This window comes from Elephas maximus, chromosome 12 (assembly GCF_024166365.1).
Source record: "Elephas maximus indicus isolate mEleMax1 chromosome 12, mEleMax1 primary haplotype, whole genome shotgun sequence".
In the NCBI taxonomy this organism is placed as follows: Eukaryota; Metazoa; Chordata; class Mammalia; order Proboscidea; family Elephantidae; genus Elephas; species Elephas maximus.
The window spans coordinates 50,474,916-50,495,196 of record NC_064830.1 but is presented as its reverse complement, the minus strand read 5'-3'; the positions used below and the strand labels follow the sequence as shown (position 1 = coordinate 50,495,196).

The 20,281-nt window shown below is 36.4% G+C and overlaps 1 protein-coding gene across 7 annotated transcripts in view; it reads right to left on the bottom strand.

Moving 5' to 3' along the window:
* The window catches only part of LCLAT1 (lysocardiolipin acyltransferase 1), a 426,874-nt gene that overhangs the window by 192,635 nt on the left and 213,958 nt on the right, over positions 1-20,281 (bottom strand). For all 7 annotated transcript variants that reach the window (XM_049904965.1, XM_049904972.1, XM_049904968.1 and 4 more), the window contains one exon: positions 12,766-12,964. In XM_049904965.1, the coding sequence (XP_049760922.1) occupies positions 12,766-12,964 (199 nt within the window). The remainder of the gene's footprint in view (positions 1-12,765; positions 12,965-20,281) is intronic.

Below are 20,281 nucleotides of genomic sequence, written 5' to 3'. Positions count from 1 at the left end.
CTTCAATAGTCTGTTCCCAGTAAGGACCCTGAGAATATGGAAGACAGCTGCGCTACTGAGAGTCAGGGACCCAGGGAACTGTTCTCCTGGATGACTTAAGCAGAGCACACACAAAGGTCACTTTACATCCCTGGGTGCCACGCCACAGGTTCTGGCAGCTTACAACCACTTCTTCATGGTCCACAGGTGACTGCTGTCTTCTGTCCTTACCATGTGCTTGGGAATGTGGGCTGCTGACCACTTGCTCCAGAAGGAGGAAAGGTGAAAGGATCCAAACATCAAAATGTATTACTGGAACTTCGAAGTTTTAAGTAAGAGTGAAAAAAACTAAGATTTTGCATTCTTGTTTTGAAAGGCTGTTTGGTCTCTCCTTTTTTTTTTTGAGTGTACACCTACACAGACAACTCATTTCATATTTATCTAAAAACAGACAAAATACTTGAAATTAAACAGAGATAACTGTTTAACAGAACTATTTGAAGGATAACCATTTTATGTATTTCCCATGTAAACATTTAATGTTAGTAAGCACCTTTGCCTAAAAAAATAAAAATCTGTATTAATATAAAATATACTTGGAATTTTTAGAGTGATGGAACTGTTTGGTACTGGGGTGGTAGACACGTAACTCTTTGCATTTGTCAAGACCTGTACAGAGTCAATATTAAAAAAAAAAAAAAATCCATCTCATTGCCATTGAGTCGATTCTGACTCATAGTGATCCTACAGGACACAGCAGAGCTACCCCATAGGGTTTCTAAGGCTGTGATCTTTACGGATGCAGACTGCCACATCTTTCTCCCAAGGAGCGACTTTGGTTTCAAACCACCGACCTTTCAGTTAGCAGCTGAGTGCTTTAACCACTACACTACCAGGCTCCTGAGTCAACATTACTATATGTAAATTTAAAAAACCAAAAACAACGAAGATGTCGGGGGAGTCCAGGATGGAATGTAGACTGTGACAAATGAAACAACACTATTTCTGATGTATGATACAACCTCAACAAAGGGGATAGGGTAATCTACTAATCAAAAAAACACCAAGCCTGTTGCCATCGAGTTAATTCTGACTCATAGAGAACCTACGAGACACAGCAGAACTGTCCCATAGGGTTTCCAAGGAACGGTTGGTGGATTCGAACTGCTGACCTTTGGGTTGGCAGCTGAGCTCTTAAGCACTGCACCACCAGGGCTCCTACATGTATACTAAAAAAAAAAAAATTTTTTTTTTTTTAGAGTTGAACAAATAAGTAAATAAACTGTAGATAATAGAAATCAGATTTCTCACTGTCAGAAAGAAGTTACAAATAAATAAGTGGGAAAGACTAAATGAATCCTCTGGTGCTATATAAGAGTTGGAGATATCAGTATAAACTCATGTTAATTTTATATACATAAGTAGATACAGAACTAATTATAAATATTTACGTATGCATGAATATATTACTAGCTCTGTCTGCTTAGTAGAATAATGCCCCTACCCCAACAGTGTCCATATTCTAATTCCCAGGACCTGTGAATGTTATTTACATAGGAAAGGAGAATCAAGGCTGCTGATCAGTTGAATAAAATAGGGAGATTATCTTGGTGGGTCCAATCCGATGACGAAGGGAAGCAGAAGGCTCACTGCCAGAGTGATGCCACATGAGAAGGACTAGACCATCCATTGCTGACTTTAAAGGAGGAAGGGGTCATGGGCCAAAGAACATGGGCATCCACTAGAAGCTGGGAAAGCTAAGAAAGTGGATACTACAGACAGCCTATGGAAAGGAAACAGCCTTGCCGAGACCTTGATTTTAGCCCAGTAAGACCTGTGTCAGACACTGACTTACAGAAGTATAAGTTAATAAATCTATGTTATTCAAGCCACTCAGGTTATGGTACTTTGTTAAAGCAGCAATAAGACACTAAAACAGAGCACAACCAATCCTCATATCTTACTTTCTAATACCATTATTCAAGAAAAAGCAACGAGGACTCCTGAGGAGAAATGCTGATTCTAGGGCTGGGGCAGGGAAACTATAAGATGATCCTGGAGAATAAATAAGTGATGAAAAGAAAAGAAAGATAGGGCATGTCAAAAGGACACAGGACTCAACCTGAAAGGACTTCCAATGGCCAAAGCTGGAAAACTTAGAGCAACAAAATAAATAAGAACATACTAGATTATAGCCACCCCCCCCCCCAACTTGTCTCTCAGTTTCTCCTACTGTGGGGGCTTGCATGTTGCTGTGATGCTGGAAGCTACGCCACCGGTGTTCAGATAACAGCAGGATCACTCACACAGGACAGGTTTCAGGTGAGCTTTCAGACTAAGACAGACTAGGAAAAAGGACCCAGCAGGTTACTTCTGAAAAGCATTAGCCAGTGAAAACCTTATGAATAGCAGCGGAACACTGTCTGATATAGTGCTGGAAGATGAGCCCCCCCAGGTTGGAAGGCACTCAAAAAATGACTGGGGAAGAGCTGCCTCCTCAAAGTCGTGTCGACCTTAATGATGTGGATGGAGTAAAGCTTTCAGGACATTCATTTGCTGATCTGGCATGACTCAAAATGAGAAGAAACAGCTGTAAACATCCATTAATAATCGGAACCTGGAATGTACAAAGTATGAATCTAGGAAAATTAGAAATCGTCAAAAGTGAAACGGAATGCATAAACATCAATACCCTAGGCATTAGTGAGCTGAAATGGACTGGTATTGGCCACTTTGAATCGGACAATCCTATAGTCTACTATGCTGGGAAGGACAACTCGAAGAGGAATGGTGTTGCATTCATTGTCAAAAAGAATGTTTCAAGATCTATCCTGAAATACAATGCTATCAGTGATAGGATAATATCCATACGCCTACAAGGAAGACCAGTTAATACGACTATTATTCAAATTTACCCACCAACCACTAGGGCCAAAGATGAAGAAATGGAAGATTTTTATCAGCTGCTACAGTCTGAAACTGATCAAACATGCAATCAAGATGCATTGATAATTACTGGTGAATGGAATGCGAAAGTTGGAAACGAAGAAGGATCAGTAGTTGAAAAATATGGCTTTGGTGATACAAACAATGCCAGAGATCAAATGATAGAATAAATCTTACCAGAGACGTAAAAGACTTATACAAAGAAAACTACAGTACACTTCTCCAAGAAACCAAAACAGACTCATATAAGTGGAAGAACATACCTTGCTCGTGGCTAGGAAGACTTAACATTATAAAAATGTCTATTCTACCAGAAGCGATCTATACATTTAATGCAATTCTGATCCAAATCCCAATGACATTCTTTAATGAGATGGAGAAACAAATCACCTACTTCATATGGAACGGAAAGAGGCCCCGGATAAATAAGGCATTACTGTAAAAGAAGAATAAAGTGGGAGGACTTACTCTACCTGATTTTATGACCTATTATACTGCCACAGTAGTCAAAACAGCCTGGTACTGGTACGACAACATATACATAGTCCAATGAAACAGAACTGAGAATCCAGGTATAAATCCATCCATATATGAGCAGTTGATATTTGACAAAGGCCCCAAAACAGTTAAATGGGGAAAACGCAGTCTTTTTAACAAACGCTGCTGGCATTAACTGGATATCCATCTGCAAGAAAATGAAATAAGAACTATACCTCACTCCATGCATAAAAACGAGCTCAAAATGGATCAAAGACCTAAATATAAAATCTAAAATGATAAAGATCATGGAAGAAAAAATAGGGACAATGTTACGAGTCCTGATACACAGCATAAACAGTATACAAAACATTACTAACAATGCAGAAAAAAAATTAGATAACTGGGAACTCCTAAAAATCAAACACCTATGCTCATCCAAAGACTTCACCAAAAGAGTAAAAAGATTACCTACAGACTGGCATTTCTGATCAGCGCCTGATCTCTAAAATCTACATGCTACTGCAAAAACTGACCTACAAAAGACAAATAACCCAATTAAAAAACGGGCAAAAGATATGAATACGCACTTCACTAAAGAAGACATTCAGGTAGCTAACATATATATGAGGAAATGTTCACAATCATTAGCCATTAGAGAAATGTGGATCAAAAACTACAATGAGATTTCATCTCACTCCAACAAGGCTGGCATTAATCCAAAAAAAAAAAAAAAACACAAAATCATAAATGTTGGAGAGGATGTGGAGAGATTGGAACCCTTATATACTGCTAGTGGGAATGTCAAATGGTACAACCACTTTGGAAATCAATTTGGCGCTTCCTTAAAAAGCTAAAAGCTAGAAATAGAACTACCATACGATCCAGCAATCCCACTCCTTGGAATATATCCTAGAGAAATAAGAGCCTTTACATGAACAGATATATGCACACCCATGTTCACTGCAGCACTGTTCACAATAGCAAAAAGATGGAAGCAGCCAAGGTTCCATCAATGGAAGAATGGATAAATAAATCATGGTATGTTCACACAATGGAATATTACGCATCGATGAAGAACAGTGAGGAATCTGTGAAACATTTCATAACATGGAGGAACCTGGAAGGCATTATGCTGAGTGAAATCAGTCAGTTGCAAAAGGCCAAATATTGTATAAGACCACTATTATAAGAACTTGAGAAATAGTTTAAACTGAGAAGAAAACATTCTTTTGTGGTTACGAGAGGGGGGAGGGAGGGAGGGTGGGAGAGGGGCATTCACTAATTAGATAGTAGATAAGAACTACTTTAGGTGAAGGGAAAGACAGCACACAATACAGGGGAGGTTAGCACAATTGGACTAAACCAAAAGCAAAGAAGTTTCCTGAATAAACTGAATGCTTCGAAGGCGAGCGTAGCAGGGGCAGGGGTCTGGGGACCATGGGTTCAGGGGATGTCTAAGTCAATTGGCATAATAAAACCTATTAACAAAACATTCTGCATCCCACTTTGAAGAGTGGCATCTGGGGTCTTAAATGCTAGCAAGCAGCCATCTAAGGTGCATCAATTGGTCTCAACCCACCTGGATCAAAGGAAAATGAAGAACACCAAGGACACAAGGTGATTATGAGCCCAAGAGACAGAAAGGGCCACATGAACCAGCGACTACATTATCCTGAGACCAGAAGAACTAGATGGTGGCCGGCTGATGACTGCCCTGACAGGGAACACAATAGAGAGCCCCTGAGGGAGCAGGAAAGCAGTAGGATGCAGACCTCAAATTGTCAAAAAAAGACCAGACTTAATGGTCTGACTGAGACTAGAAGATGCCCGGTGGTCATGGCCCCTAGACCTTCTGTTGGCCCAGGACAGGAACCATTCCCAAAGCCAACTCTTCAGACAGGGATTTGACTGGACAATGGGTTGGAGAGGGATGCTGGTGAGGAGTGAGCTTCTTGGATCAGGTGAACAGGTGAGACTATGTTGGTATCTCCTCCCTGGAGGGGAGATGAAAGGGTAGAGGGGGTTAGAAGCTGGCAAAATGGACAGGAAAAGTGAGAGTGGAGCGAGGGGTGAGCAACTGGGGGTATGTAGCAAGATTTATATAAGTTTTTATGTGAGAGACTGACTTGATTTATAAACTTTCACTTAAAGCACAATAAAAATTTTTTTTTTTTAATTTCAGGACTTTCTGTTTAGCTTTTGGATTTCCTCTTTTGCCAAAGATGTCTTTAATCAAGGGTTTTTTGTTTGTTTTAGTTTTAAATTTCCAGGTGGAAGGGCCTTTTCATATTTTGGATTCATTTTCTAGTTTTTAGTAAATGTTTGCATTGCAATCAAAGCGTGCTGCTTGTAACGTTTGTTTTATGAAATCGGCTGATGTCTTTTTGGTATGACAAACACGCTAAGTTTTAGGGAATCCTCTGTGTGCACTTGAGATAATTATTGTTTTCTATTATCAGGCACCTAATGGAAACCCTGGTGGCGTAGTGGTTAAGTGTTATGGCTGCTAACCAAGAGGCTGGCAGTTCGAATCTGCCAGGTGCTCCTTGGAAACTCTATCGGGCAGTTCTACTCTGTCCCATAGGGTCGCTATGAGTTGGATTCGACTCAATGGCAGTGGGTTTTGGTTGGAACAACATAATCAGGGTGTAGTATCTGATATATACACACAAGATCTACCTTACTGATTATGTTGTTTACATCTTATATATGCTTATTTATTTTTTGTCCACTGGACCTCCCCTGTACTGAGGTTGCTGTGTTAAAATCTCATAATATTAGTGTTCTTATTTTCCCTCACATCTCCTGTAGTTTCTGTTTTACACAAAAGTCGTGTGTATTACTTGGTTATCTGTGATAGATATGCACTGTATTTATATGTGATTCTCTGTCTTCCCTGATAAGCAAGCAAATTGGGTTATGGCTTTATAAAGTGTCCTCCAGTGTCTTGTTTAATGCTTTTTGGTTTCAGTCCTATTTTGTCTGGTGTTAGAATCACAACCCCTGCTTTCTTTTTTTTTTTTTTTTTGCATCTGCCTGATAAATCTCTATCCATACCTTTCTTTTTAGACTTTTTGAATCACTGAATTTTAGGCGTGTCTTTTAAAAACATTATAGCTTGGTTTTTGCTTTATAGTTTGAAAATCTTTTTTTTTGTTGTTTAATTAATGGATGAGCTAAACCAATTCTCATTTACTAATACAACTGATATTTTAGAACCCAAATTGTGTTATAATTAGTGGGTATATTACATAATATTTACTATATTCCTTTCTCTATGTGATTGTTATTAAGCTTTTTAATTTTTTGATTTCTATTTTTGTTTTAGGGTTATTTTTGTATTAGCACTTTTCATAATGCCCTTAATCCTCTTTTTTCATTAGTTTTAAATCTGCTGTCAGTTGTAAATGGTATAGACACCTATTTATTACCTATACAATAATAACTTCTACTTTTACCTTAATTCTCTCTTATGCTGACTTATTTTGTCTCTTCTTGTCAGAAAATATTAATGTATTATTCTTCTATACTTGCTCTTGTCTTTGTTTTAGTCTTAGCACTAGGATTAAATATAAGGAAAGCTCACTATCAGTCCTCTCGTCAAAATTTCCCCATTCCTATCGCTTGGGTGGCTGATGTTCATCCTGTCTTAGATTTCTTCAGGAAAAGTATAAATACAGTATATCCTGAGTTCTTACACATTCAGAACTGTTCTTCTGTATCTTCAATACATGAAGGACAGGTTAGTTGGATACAGTATCTTTAATTCACACATTGTATATATTTCTTGAAAATGCTACTCCACTGTTGCTATATTGCTTTTGAGACTTTGATTCTAATCTAATTCTTGTCTTTTTATTTGATTTTTTGCCTGGAGAATTGGGTATTTCTTCTTTATCTTTAAAGCCTGCTAAGTTTTACTGGAATACTTCCTGGAGTTTCATTGTTGGTCAATTTTCCCTGGCAGGGGGGCCTTTTAAACGTGCCCATTCAGGTCTTCATCTTTTTATTTTCTAATAAATAGCTTTACAATTCACATACAATTCATGTGTACAATTAAAAATATAATTCAATACAGGTATGTGCAACCATTCAGCACAGTCAAATTAAGAACATTAACATCTCCACAAGAAGAAAGACAGCTATCACACCCCTACCATACTGTCCCCTGCTTTAGCCCTAAGCAAACACTAACCTACTGTTTCTATAGATTTACCTATTCTGGACATTTCATATAGACAGAATGATATAACGTGGTATTTTTTAACTGTTTCTTTCACTGAGCGTGTTTTCAAGGGTCATGTATGTTGCAGCATGTATCAGTACTTCATCCTTTTATACAGCCATATAAATAGTTCATTGTATGGATATACAATTTATTTTCCATTTATCAGCTGATAAATATTTGCATTGTTCCTACTTTTTGGCTATTACGAATAATGCTGCTATGAACATACAAGTTTTTGTGTGAACACATGTTTTCATGTAGTTGGTGCAATTAGAATTGCTGGGTCATAATGACTTTTTTTTTTTTTTTAATGACTTAAGGGACTGCCAGGTGGTTTTCTAAAGCAGTATACGAGGGTTCCAATTTCTCCAAATCCTTGCCAACACTTGTTATTACACTGACTTTTTGACCCTACTCATCCTAGTGGGTGTGAATATCTCTTTATGCTTCTGATTTGCACTTCCCTAATGACTAATGATGTTGAACATCTTTTCATATGCTTCTTGCCTATTTGTGCATCTTCCTTGGAGAAACATCTATTCAGATTTTTGCCCATTTTTTATCAGATTATTGGTCTTATTATTGAGTTGTAAGAGTTTTTTATATATCCAAGACACAAGTACCTTATCAGATACATGATTTGCAAATATCTTCCATTCTGTGAGGTGTCTTCTAATTTTCTTGATAATGTTCTTTGAAGCATAAAACTTAAAATTGTGATTACATTCCATATCTTTTTTTTTTTTTTCCCTCTTTTTGCTTATGCTCTTGGTATTATATCCAAGAATCCATTAAAAAAATCCAAGGTCACCAACCCCTATATTTTCTACTTTTTTATACTTGTAGATCTTACATTTCATTTTACTTGGATCCACAATCAGCAGCCATGGAAGCAGCAATCAAGAAATCAAAAGACACATTGCATTGGGTAAAAGTGCTGCAAAGGACCTCTTCAAAGTGTTGAAGAGCAAAGACGTCACCCTGAAGACTAAGGTGCGCCTGACCCAAGCCATGGTATTTTCAATTGCATCATATCCATGTGAAAGCTGGACAATGAATAAGGAAGACCGAAGAAGAATTGATGCCTTTGAATTGTGGTGCTGGCGAAGAATGTTGAATACACCATGGACTGCCAAAACAACGAACAAATTGTCTTAGAAGAAGTACAGCCAGAATGCTCCTTAGAAGCAAGGATGGTGAGGCTGCGTCTTACGTACTTTGGACATATTGTCAGGAGGGATCAGTCCCTAGAGAAGGACATCATGCTTGGCAGAGTACAGGGTCAGCGGAAAAGAGGAAGACCCTCAACGAGGTGGACTGACACAGTGGTTCCAACAATGAGCTCAAGCATAACAACAATTTTAAGGATGGCTCAGGACCAGGCAGCGTTTCGTTCTGTTGTGCATAGGGTCACTATGAGTCAGAACCGACTCGACCGCACGTAACTACAGATCTTACATTTAGGTATTTGATCCATATTGATTCATTTTTGTATACTGTATGAGCTTAGGGTCCAATTTCCATCTTTTGCATGTGGCTATCCAGTTGATCCAGTACCATTTGTTAAAAAGACTATTCTTTCCTCCATTGAATGGTCATCGCACCCCTGTCATACATCATTTGACCATAGATGATTGATGCTTTTATTTCTTGACTTGCAATTCTCTTCCACTGATCTATATGCCTATCCTTATGGCAGGAGCACACTGTCTTGATTACTGTTGATATACAGAAGTTTTGAAACTGGGAAGTGTGAGTATACTTACATTGTTCTTTTTCAAGGTTATTATGTCCACTCTAGGTCACTTGAAATTCCATATGAACTTCAGAATCATTTTGGCAATCTCTACAAAAACATCAGTGAGATCTGACAGGGATTGCACTGAATCTATAGATTAATATGGGGAGTACTGCCATTCTGACAATATTAATTCTTCCAATTCAAATAGATGAGATGATTTTCCAATTAATTATATCTTCTTTAATTTCTTTCAACAATCTTTTGTAAATGCCATTTAATTTTTTGTTTTCAGTGTATCTTATGTCTTGTTTGCCTCTCCTTTGCTGATTTCATTTGCATTAAGTGAGTACCTTCTAATGTAGCATTTAAATTCCTTCAATGATTTTTTCACTATATACTTTTTTAGTTAATTCCTTAGTGGTTGATTTAAGACTCATCACACAACCCTTAACTAATCAGAATCAGCTTCAGATTTATACTAACTTAATTTCAGTGAGATAGGTTAACATCATCGCTATATAGCTCTGTTCTCTTTCCCCCTTTTTGTGGAATTATTGTTATATATACCAAAAATATATATATACCAAAAAAAAAACCCTGTTACCATCAAGTCGATTCTGACTTATGATGACCTCATATGTCACAGAGCAGAACTGGTGCATAGGGTCTCCTTGGCTGTAATCCGTATAGAAGCAGACTGCCAGGCCTTTTTTCCATGGCCCCATTGGGTGGGTCCAAACAGCCAACCTTTAGGTTAGTCAAAACCTATTGCTGTTGAGTCAATTCCGACTCATAGCGACACTACAGGACAGAGTAGAATTGTTCCATAGGGTTTCCAAGGAGTGGCTGGTGGATTCGAACTGCTGACCTTTTGGTTAGCGTATCTCTTAACCACTGCCACACTAGGGCTCTAGATGAGCACAAGCACAAGCAGGTAAGGCAACCTCCCTCCCAAAAAAAAGTAAGGATGAAAAAGATTTGAAGAATACAATAACAAGTATGATATATACACATATGTAGAAACCCTGCACCCAACTAAGAATATACATTATTTTCAAGCACACATGGAATATTCACAAAAATGACCACACAGTAGGCCAGAAGGAAACAGCAGAAAATTCTAAAGTCTCATTATCTACACACTATGTTCTCAGACTGCAATTAAATTATATTAGAAATCAATAGTTTGAAAAAAAAAGTATTAATAGCCAGGAAAATCACTTGTTTTTTGAAATTAAGAAGAATAATCCCAAATACTTGGAGTCAAAGAATAAACCACAATATGTTACAATAAATTTGAGAACTCAACGACAGTAAAACATACTGCACATCAAAACTTAAGAAATAATACTGAAGAGAAACTTAGGAGAAAAAACTGCAGAAATTATAGGAATTTCTTATAAAAATAACACTAATAATTAATGAACTTAGCATATAGCTCAAGAAATTGGACAAAGAACAGAGTAAATCAAAGAAAATAGACAGAAAAACATATAGATAAAAGCAAGAATCAATGAAAAAAGAAAACAAAATAAGATCAACAAAGACAAAGTTGATTCTTTGAAAAAACAAACACGTGGGAAGACCGATTTTTTTCAGGATGATAGAAATAAACCACATTTAGAATGCAAAGGGGAAAATATCTATAGACTTAGTAAAGTAGAGACCTAAAAATCCTAAGAAAATATCATGAACTCCTTGGAAACCCCATGGGGCAGTTCTACTCTATCCTATAGGGGTTGCTACGAGTCAGAATCAACTTGATGGCAATAGGTGTAGGTTTTTTTGATTTATACCTATATCTGATGGCATTCTTAACTGATTCAGATGTAATCTTTGAAAATGGCTGATCAAAATAAATGCCAGTATTGGTGTGCCTAAAACAAATTTTTGCTGTGCCCTTCTTGGTAAATACTGCTTGCTAAATCTTCATCACTATATACAGTGCTCTGAATGATGCATTCAGATCTGCCAATAATTGAGTGGCACAGTAGTTAAGAGCTATGGCTGCTAACCAAAAGGCTGGCAGTTCGAATCCACCAGCTGCTCCTTGGAAACCGTATGGGGCAGTTCTACTCTGTCCTATAGGGTCGCTATGAGTCGGAATCAACTCAAGGGCAATGGGTTCAGTTTTTTAGGGTTTTTTTTTGTGTGTGTGTGTGTGTGTATGTGTAAGTGTAGACTAGGGATCAATACTATTATTTACTTATCACTCATGCCATGCTTATTGGTACTAGCCCAAAATATTAGATAGTGTTAAATTTATTTAACAACACATGGAAAGTTCCTACAGGGTTCATACATCAAAGCATGTATAAGCCTTCTTTATTAGAAGATACATAGGCAAATCTCTCAACTCTGATCTCTGGCACAAGTGGCAATGGGAAAGACAAAAGTATAGGACAAAGGCAAGCAAAATACAAACACACCTAGTAAATAAACTACAAACCTCCTTACTAGTCTATCCTGAGGACAACACCTGCCCGTAGATACTTCTTCAAAGTCACTTTGGATCACTGATAAGAACATGATTTTAATGTGGTTTGGGTGGCAAAAAAAGTTCAAATTAGAAATGTTACATACGGAAATCAGAGAAGTATAGATGTAATATATATGTATACATCTACACTATATCATATCAGGAAGTGTGGTGGGTACTTCATAACCTATATGCAAATAACCGGTTTGAATATATTTTTAGATTGCTCTTCATACTCATTTCACATTAACTTTTAAGTTGGGTGGCTGGGAAATTTAGCTTTAACAAGCAATGCTGAAATATTCCTATTTCAACACCACACGATCAACATGTTGCATTCCTAACTATTTAAAGTAAACATTAATATAATGGTACTTTAATATGGACCTTTAATGTTGTGGTACCTAAGCACAATGAAAAGACCTTTTAAAAGAAAAAACTATGGGTTAGGGAAGCTCAGAAAATACCTGCACCTAGTGAAATGCTTGGAACCAACAGGCGCTCAATGAATATTAGGTGAATGTCAAAGAATCAGTTCATTTCAAGCACCTTATCAGCACAGACCAGCATCTGGCCGAGATTACTAAAAGCATGACATGGAAAAAAAGGTTACTGAGTTATTAATTTATATTCTTTAAAGTGCTGTCCCTCAGGAAATATATCTACCTCCTTAAAAATAGTTTATTCTCCCTTTCAGTGTAAGATATTTCAAAAAAAGAGGTTAAAATAAAATCATCTGTTATGACTCACTAAGGAAGAAGAAACTGGTGATTATTTTTAGACTAGTTAGAAAAAAATGGAAAAGGCCTTAACACTTAAATGGAGCTTACCAAGTTATCCTGTAAAGTTTTAGAGTAGATACATTATATATAAAATGAATGAACCACTTAAAGTAATTTGTGAATAACCTACCAAATCCAGGAATACTTTTAAGACTGGCTTTGAGGCAAATTTTTTCCAATCTGAGGTAGCTGTATCTCATCAGACAATTCCACAGAAACATCCAATCCATTCTTGTCCGATGGTTCATTATAATGACACTTCTTTCTCCAGGAATAAATGCATCACCTGTTATAATGACTTTTACACCAAACATGGTCTCCAGCAATGCCTAAGGAAAAAAAAAAAACAACATATATATTTTGCAATTTAAAGCTATGGTTTCCCACAGATAAATTTTATCACGTCTTGTAAGTAAATCTTATGATTTCCAATAAAGAAATCAAAGGCATAGTGCTTCCCTTGATTTTTACTTCTATAATAAGTCAGGAAAAAGAGGTTAACCTAGAAGAATGAAAATAGGAAGGCACTGCTTCTGTTTTTAGTTCTTTACTAATTCAAGTTTCTGGCAGTTTTCTAATGAATATTGCTAACTCTACTTGAAAACTTCAAGGTACGTTATCAAAGTTAAAAAGAAAAAAGTGCAAAAGTTGTACAGCAAGATTCCACTGTGTAAGTTTTTAAGAACATAGATATGTAAGATTATTACATTTTTTCTTGAAAGGCTGGTCAAGAGCTTTAACACTATGGGTAGAGCTGAGAGAACAGAAAGTCAAACTTTTCATTCTATACTTTTCTGTACTATCATTTTTTTAAAAGAAATAGATGTATCTACTTTATTTTAATAATCTATAAAGAATAAAATAACTACATGTTACTAAAATGCTGTAGCCTTAATGCCAACAATAGTGCCTGCCACGTAGCAATTGCTCAAATATTTGCTGAATTTAACTAACATTTCTGAGAGCCAGGCATATAATATATATGAAATATTTAGAAGAAATATTTCTAATTTTAAGAACCAGAGTTCTTAAAAGTGAAATGATACATAATAAAAATCGTTGGTTATTAATTTCATTTATTTAAAATTTCAAATTATTAACATGTAATGAATTTACTCGTCAACATTTAACTTCACTATTAATGGAGAGATAACTTGTCCAACGGAAGATAAAATAACAAAAAAAAACAAACCCAAACCCATTGTCATCAAGTTCATTTCAACTCACAGTGGCCCTATAAGGCAGGGTAGAACTGCCCCATAGGGTTTTTTAAGGAGCAACTGGTAGATTCAAACTGCTGACCTTTTGGTTAGTATACTAGCCAAGCTCTTAATCACTATATCAGCAGGGACTCCAAGGTAAATATAAGGTAAGGAAATCAAAAGCTCTCTGAGGCAAATATCATCATAGCCTTGATCAAGGTATAGCAAATAAACAGTGGTACAGTCATTCAATGGAATACCATATAATAATGAAAATAAACTCCAGGTATCTACAGCAACAAGGATGACACACACAAGCAGAATGTTGAGAAACAAGCAAAACAAAGAAAATATACAATAAGTATCCACATGTAAAAATTTCTAAAACAGTAATTAGAATATTTGAGGGATAAATACATGAACGTGCTGCCATCAAGTTGATTCCGACTCATAGCAACCATATAAGACAGAATAGAACTGCCCCATAGGGTTTCCAAGGCTATAATCTTTATGGAAGCAGACTGCCACATCTTCTCCTAGGGAGCGTCTGGTGGGTTCAATTACCAGCCGAGTACTGAACCACTGCACCACCAGGGCTCCTTGGATAAATACATAGGTGGTGAAATTATAAAGAACAGCAAAGAATTGACAATCTTAAGAGTCAAGTTAATGGCTTCTTTTGTTTAAAAAAAAAAAAAAAGAGGGGACTGGGATTGGGAGGCTAGGTAGCTTATTGGAGAAGTGGCAACGTTCTACCTCTTGACCTGATTGACAGTTAAACTTTAAAAAATTACTCATTAAACTATGCACTTATGGATCCCTGGTGGTAAAGTGGTTAAGACCTCAGGCTGGCTAATCAAAAGGTCGGCAGTTGGAATCCACCAGCCACTCCTTGGAAATCCTACGGGGCAGTTCTACTCTGTCCTGTAGGGTTAGTATAAGTTGGGATCGACTGGACGGCATACAATATGCATTTAGGTATTATTAACATTTCAGTAAGTTTATTTCACAATAATTTTTTTTTTTTTAAGAATATGATACAATAAAACTTCAAAAATGTAAGAATAAACATGATCAAGAAAAAACAAGTTAAAAGCAGTATTAGCTAAAGAAATATACTAGAAAAGTGAAGAAAAGGAAGAAATGCTATATGCCCCCAAAATTACAGATTCAAAAATGTTAACATCTCGTCAGAGGAAAACAGAATCATTTGGGATAGAGCTGCTATAGATATCCCACAGTCCCCATAAAGTTACCTTCCCAGGGCTGAGGTTCACTTTCCCTGTTGCTGTCTAGCCCGATTCTGACTCTGGGGTATGGATATCTATCATGCCTTGGAAGGACAACTTTCAAAAGGTCAATAAATACCCACCCTCTTGAATTGTATGCAAATACATGTGAATGCACGTACTTTGCTGGGCAAAATGCCTGGTGTTTTCACCAAATTCGCCAAAGGGTCCATAACTGCTCTAATAATTATAATCCCTACACCAAAAAGTCTCTAGGGGAATTTAAGTCGATCATGGCAGAGTCCTCTAAGCTTGAATCCACAGCAAGGAAGATCTTTTTTTTTCTACTTCTAAGTATAAAAGGGCATCAAATACCAAAACATATCACTGAATTATATGCCTTGGTCCAATGGATATGTGAAGTCACCATCCAAGGTTAATTATGATTAGCTCCACTCTGCTTTTCATATATGATATACTTTCAGTTTTTCCAAACATCTGAAATGCAGGATGCCCTTCCCCTAATTGGTGGAAAGCAGAAGTTCACTATTACTTTTGTGTAGTACTAAAAAGGGGATAAAATCTTAAGCCTAAATCCTAAACCTCAATTACAAATTATAATTTCTAATATATGTTTCTTACAGGTTAAAAAATAATCTTATTTTTCATTATGGAAAAAGTCAAAATAAAAAACCCTACACTGTTTGTCTAGGGGCATCTCATAAGTCTTTCCCTCCTTTGCCATTTAACATTCTATCAGAATGTGCCAGAAAGTTATACAACCTTTTGGGAAGCCTAGATCTGAAACTCACATTAATCATTTTTATATCAGAGAAGACATATCTACCTAACATGTTTTACAGCTCCTGCAAAGGCAGAATAACAAATACATTATGCAGAAATAAAGACGTAATGTCTACGAAGAACTCCAGAATTCATACAACCCAGATTAAAAGACTGGAAAAGAAAACACTATTCTCATATTTCTCATATTTGTCCTATCTCTTGTAACAGGAGAGTTTCAGCATTAAGCTACAATAAATCCTACGAAATCTTAGAATGCTTTATTTCTTGTAGTGAAAAAAAAGCTATATTTTTCATGATCTAATTGATCCAATATTGCTCCTAGAATTAGAAACATAAAAGCAATTGTTGAGGATCTTTTACATACCACTATTTACCATCTCCAAGTGTTCCACTGTGGATGAAAACACAAAGATGAGAGGTTTCCCTCATCATTATGGATACCAGTTTTGCCATCATGCCTCATGCTCTCATTTATCATTCCAGTGGATCTTTATTTCTCAGAATGAAGAACAACCTCATGACATTACTGATCAAATCAAAGCTTTTCAGGCTTGGTTTAGGCCTGGCTCCCCAAATCCCTAGCTATTTAAGGCCTTGCAGCCCCAAGTCATTCATCAAACAGAGTGCTCCTTTTCTTAAGAGCAGCAGTCTAGACAGAAATTATACTCAATAATCTGTATTTATTGACCACCTGTTTTGTTCTTAGACTGAGATGGTATCAGCAGGCTGTAGAGGAGGCTTGTGCTCTGGGTGGCAAGTTGGAAGATGACCTCTAACTTTCTAAGTCATGACTTATGGTGAAACAATACAACTTCAAATAATTTTCATAATCCCAGGTAATTAAGTACTAACTATCGGATTAGGATTGTTGGTAGGGCTTGTAATTTTGAGAAGCAAAATATGCTCTGGGCACACTCAAAGTCTGATCCTAATATTATTAATGATGTTGAATAGAACTGTCCAAAAATGAAAGGAATGGATCAGACTTACCAGTCCGACAGAGACTGGAGAAACCCTGAGAGTATGGCCCCCAGACACCCTTTTAATTCAATACTAAAGTCACTCCTGAGGTTCACCCTTCAGCGAAAGATTAGGCAGGCCCGTAAAGCAAAAAATAATGCACGTAGCCCAACCATGTATATGAGACTAAATGGCCACATCAGTCAAGGGGCAAGGAAGAGAAGGCAGGAAGGGACAGGAAATTTGAACATCTGGAAATGGGGAACCCAAGGTTGAGAAGGGGAGAGTGTTGACATGTCACAGGGTTGGCAACCGATGTCACAAAACAACGTTAATTGTTTATTGAGAAACCAATTTGCTTTGTAAACCTTCACCTAAGGCACAATAAGAAAAAAGTTATCGATGAACAAAAAAGAAAACAAAGGAACAAAGACATGCACTCCCCATTATAGAAATGTTTAAAGAGACACTGAATGACCAACCCACAGGCTGATCTATAAGGGATTCTTGCACACAGAGGTGGGTTAAACTAGGTAACCTCAAAGACTCATCTAACTCTAAGACTCCAAAGGGTTTTATGGATATAATTCATTTAAAACAGAAATTGTGCTCCTTAAAAACAGTAAGGCAGGAAAAATCTGCCAATGAAATTATTTTAATGCATAAGAGAAGCTTATAAAAGAAAAGATCATTTTATGATTATATCTGTGAAGCAATAATTACTTTAAGGACATTTATCTCAATTTCTTTTTAGTTGAAATGGTTTTTAACCGCCTGAGATTGCTCAAAATAAAGTACACCTATAGGAGAAAAGTCCATTTTTAGACTAATTTCTTTCTGAATAAAAATGATCTGTATTTCCATAAAATACTCGTTTAGCACTTTGTACAAGTATGGGATAAAAGGTCAGAAAAAGACACTCTGACATTTTTTCTCCATTTCTTTTTTCAGAGATGCTTACTATTTCAAAACTGAAACATCAGTTTTCTGTAACCTAGCTATAAGGGGTTCAACTTCTATAAATTCCTTAACTGAAAGATTCTCTGGTTGGTATGTCATTCCTAGTGAACAAGGCAGTGATTTAAACATAAACCAATTTAATAGTACAGTGGTAGCGGAACCTTATCTATGTGTTCAATTCTAAAGTCAGCCAAAAATGCTAAAGTCAAGAATAGCTGAATTATCCTTGAAAATTCCATAGGAAGGTGCTTCATAAAAGATCAGCATATATCAATAAGTTCAGCTCATTTTTTTCTCCCAAAGTTGGACCAGATTGCTATTTCTCTAGCTGACTATCAGACAAAGTGGCTGGTTTGCATGTTGTTTAAAAATTATATATCTTTAATCACAAGATACACACTCATCACAGAAACAGTCACATTTTCCATTTCACCTTGAAGGTAAGAAAAAGAAAAACCTATTTTTAAAATTTCATTCTCCCCTCTCTTTTCCCTCCCCCATTTCCACTACATGTAATTGAAGTTCTATAAATGGGTGTATGATATAATTCTGCTGTAATAGTTAAAGGTACTAGCAGTAATGGCAATAGAAAGAAGCAGCTGTGGAGGAATTTGTCCAGTAAAATCCAGCCTTTCTTCCAGAGTAATATAGTTTAATTGTGTACATGACTGCCCAGACAAAAGACTACATTTGTTTCACACCAACGGAATAAGCAGGAGAGCCACGTACGACTTGCAAGTCGCTGGTCTAAAAGAAATGTGCTTATTCTGGACGTCCTCCCTCACCACTTCCTGCAGAGTGGGGTAAAAAAAGTGGTAGTGACTCAGTCTTGATCATACAAAACAGGACATTAGCCAGGCTGCGTCCCAGGCTGGGTAGAATAACAAGTTGGAAGTAATATGAGTCCTTAAATGACATCAGGTAGCAGAGCTACTCTGTCAACCTGGACCTGAGACTGAATAAAGTTCTACCTTAGTTTCAGCTACTTTATTTTGAAGCTTCTGTGATATGGTACCTTAGTCTATCTCTTAAAACTAATATAACTTTAATATAGCTGCCAACATTTACTACATACTTACCAAATGCCAGCAATTATATTAAAATGTACTATCTCATTTAGTCATCATAATAATGTTAGGAGATAGGCAGGCGGTAGTGTAAAGTATTCTCAGAAGTATAGAGAGGCTAAGTGGTTTAGTCAAGCTCAAATGACTAGAAAGTGTTACACCAAATACTGATACCGAATGTCTATCTCCAATGTTTATGCTGTAAGTACTCTGCCTATATTGGCTCTCCAAAGAAATAAGATTTATGGGACACTGTAAAGCATTATGGAAACCCTGGTGGCATAGTGGTTAAGTGCTACGGCTGTTAACCAAAAGGTCAGCAGTTCGAATCCATCATGAGCTTCTTGAAAATTCTATGGGGCAACTTCTACTCTGTCCTATACAGTCGCTACGAGTCGGAGTCGACTCGACGGCAACGGGTTTTGTTTTTTTGGCTTGGTAAAGTGTTACAACTGCAATTTCTACCAATGCAGTAGTTACAAGAAGTTGATCAACTACCTCAAGGTTTTGGCAGAGAGATTTAGCAAAAAACACGTGATTCATAATCAAAAATACTATATACTATAAAAAGTTGATGGTTTTACCGTGATAAAAAATACATAACTAAGCTGACAAAATTAAAGAAAACGAAGTGTTGTGACAGTACATGACTGTCCCAAAAAACATTTTCCTCTACATCAAGGAATACATTATATCTAAATACAGGTAGTGTCTGATTTATGACGGTTCCGTTCCAACAACTCCATCATAAGTCAGTTCTAATATAAGTCGAATTCTTTTTTAGTTTTCATTATTATTGCCTTTTATTATCAGTATCTTTATAAATTTGATCTTTGGTTGTCTTTGGGGTTGGAAACATTACATGTAAATACCTGCAAGTAAACGTCTGACAATGATAACATTAGCGAATTACACAGTGCAATTTTATGTAGTACATATTACTAACAATAAGATGTACAAAAATGAACAGATGGTCATTAAGTGTGGTTCACTGTAACTCAAATACATTGTAAGTAGGTGACTACCTATACCTAAATGATCATATATACAATGCTGAATCTAGAATGGATCTCAAAGATGATCTACTCCAACTTCCTTATTTTACAGATGATGAAACAAAAACCTATAAAAACATACACAATTTGAAAAGAGTTAAATATTTCCTACAGAACATGTCTGTTTTTACAATGATTATAATTGGAATTATTTAATACAAAGACAGTTTGTAGGTAACTTTTTGAAACTATCTACTCATATGGAACAGTATGGTTTTTTTTACTAATATGATATTTTGTGGAGAAATGCTCCTTTTATAAATAAGAAGGTGACAGTCGTTAAGCGACACTACAAAATGAATATTTTATATTAAATAGTATGTTTATTTGATGGAAGATGGAATACACAGAGTCTTATACCAAAAA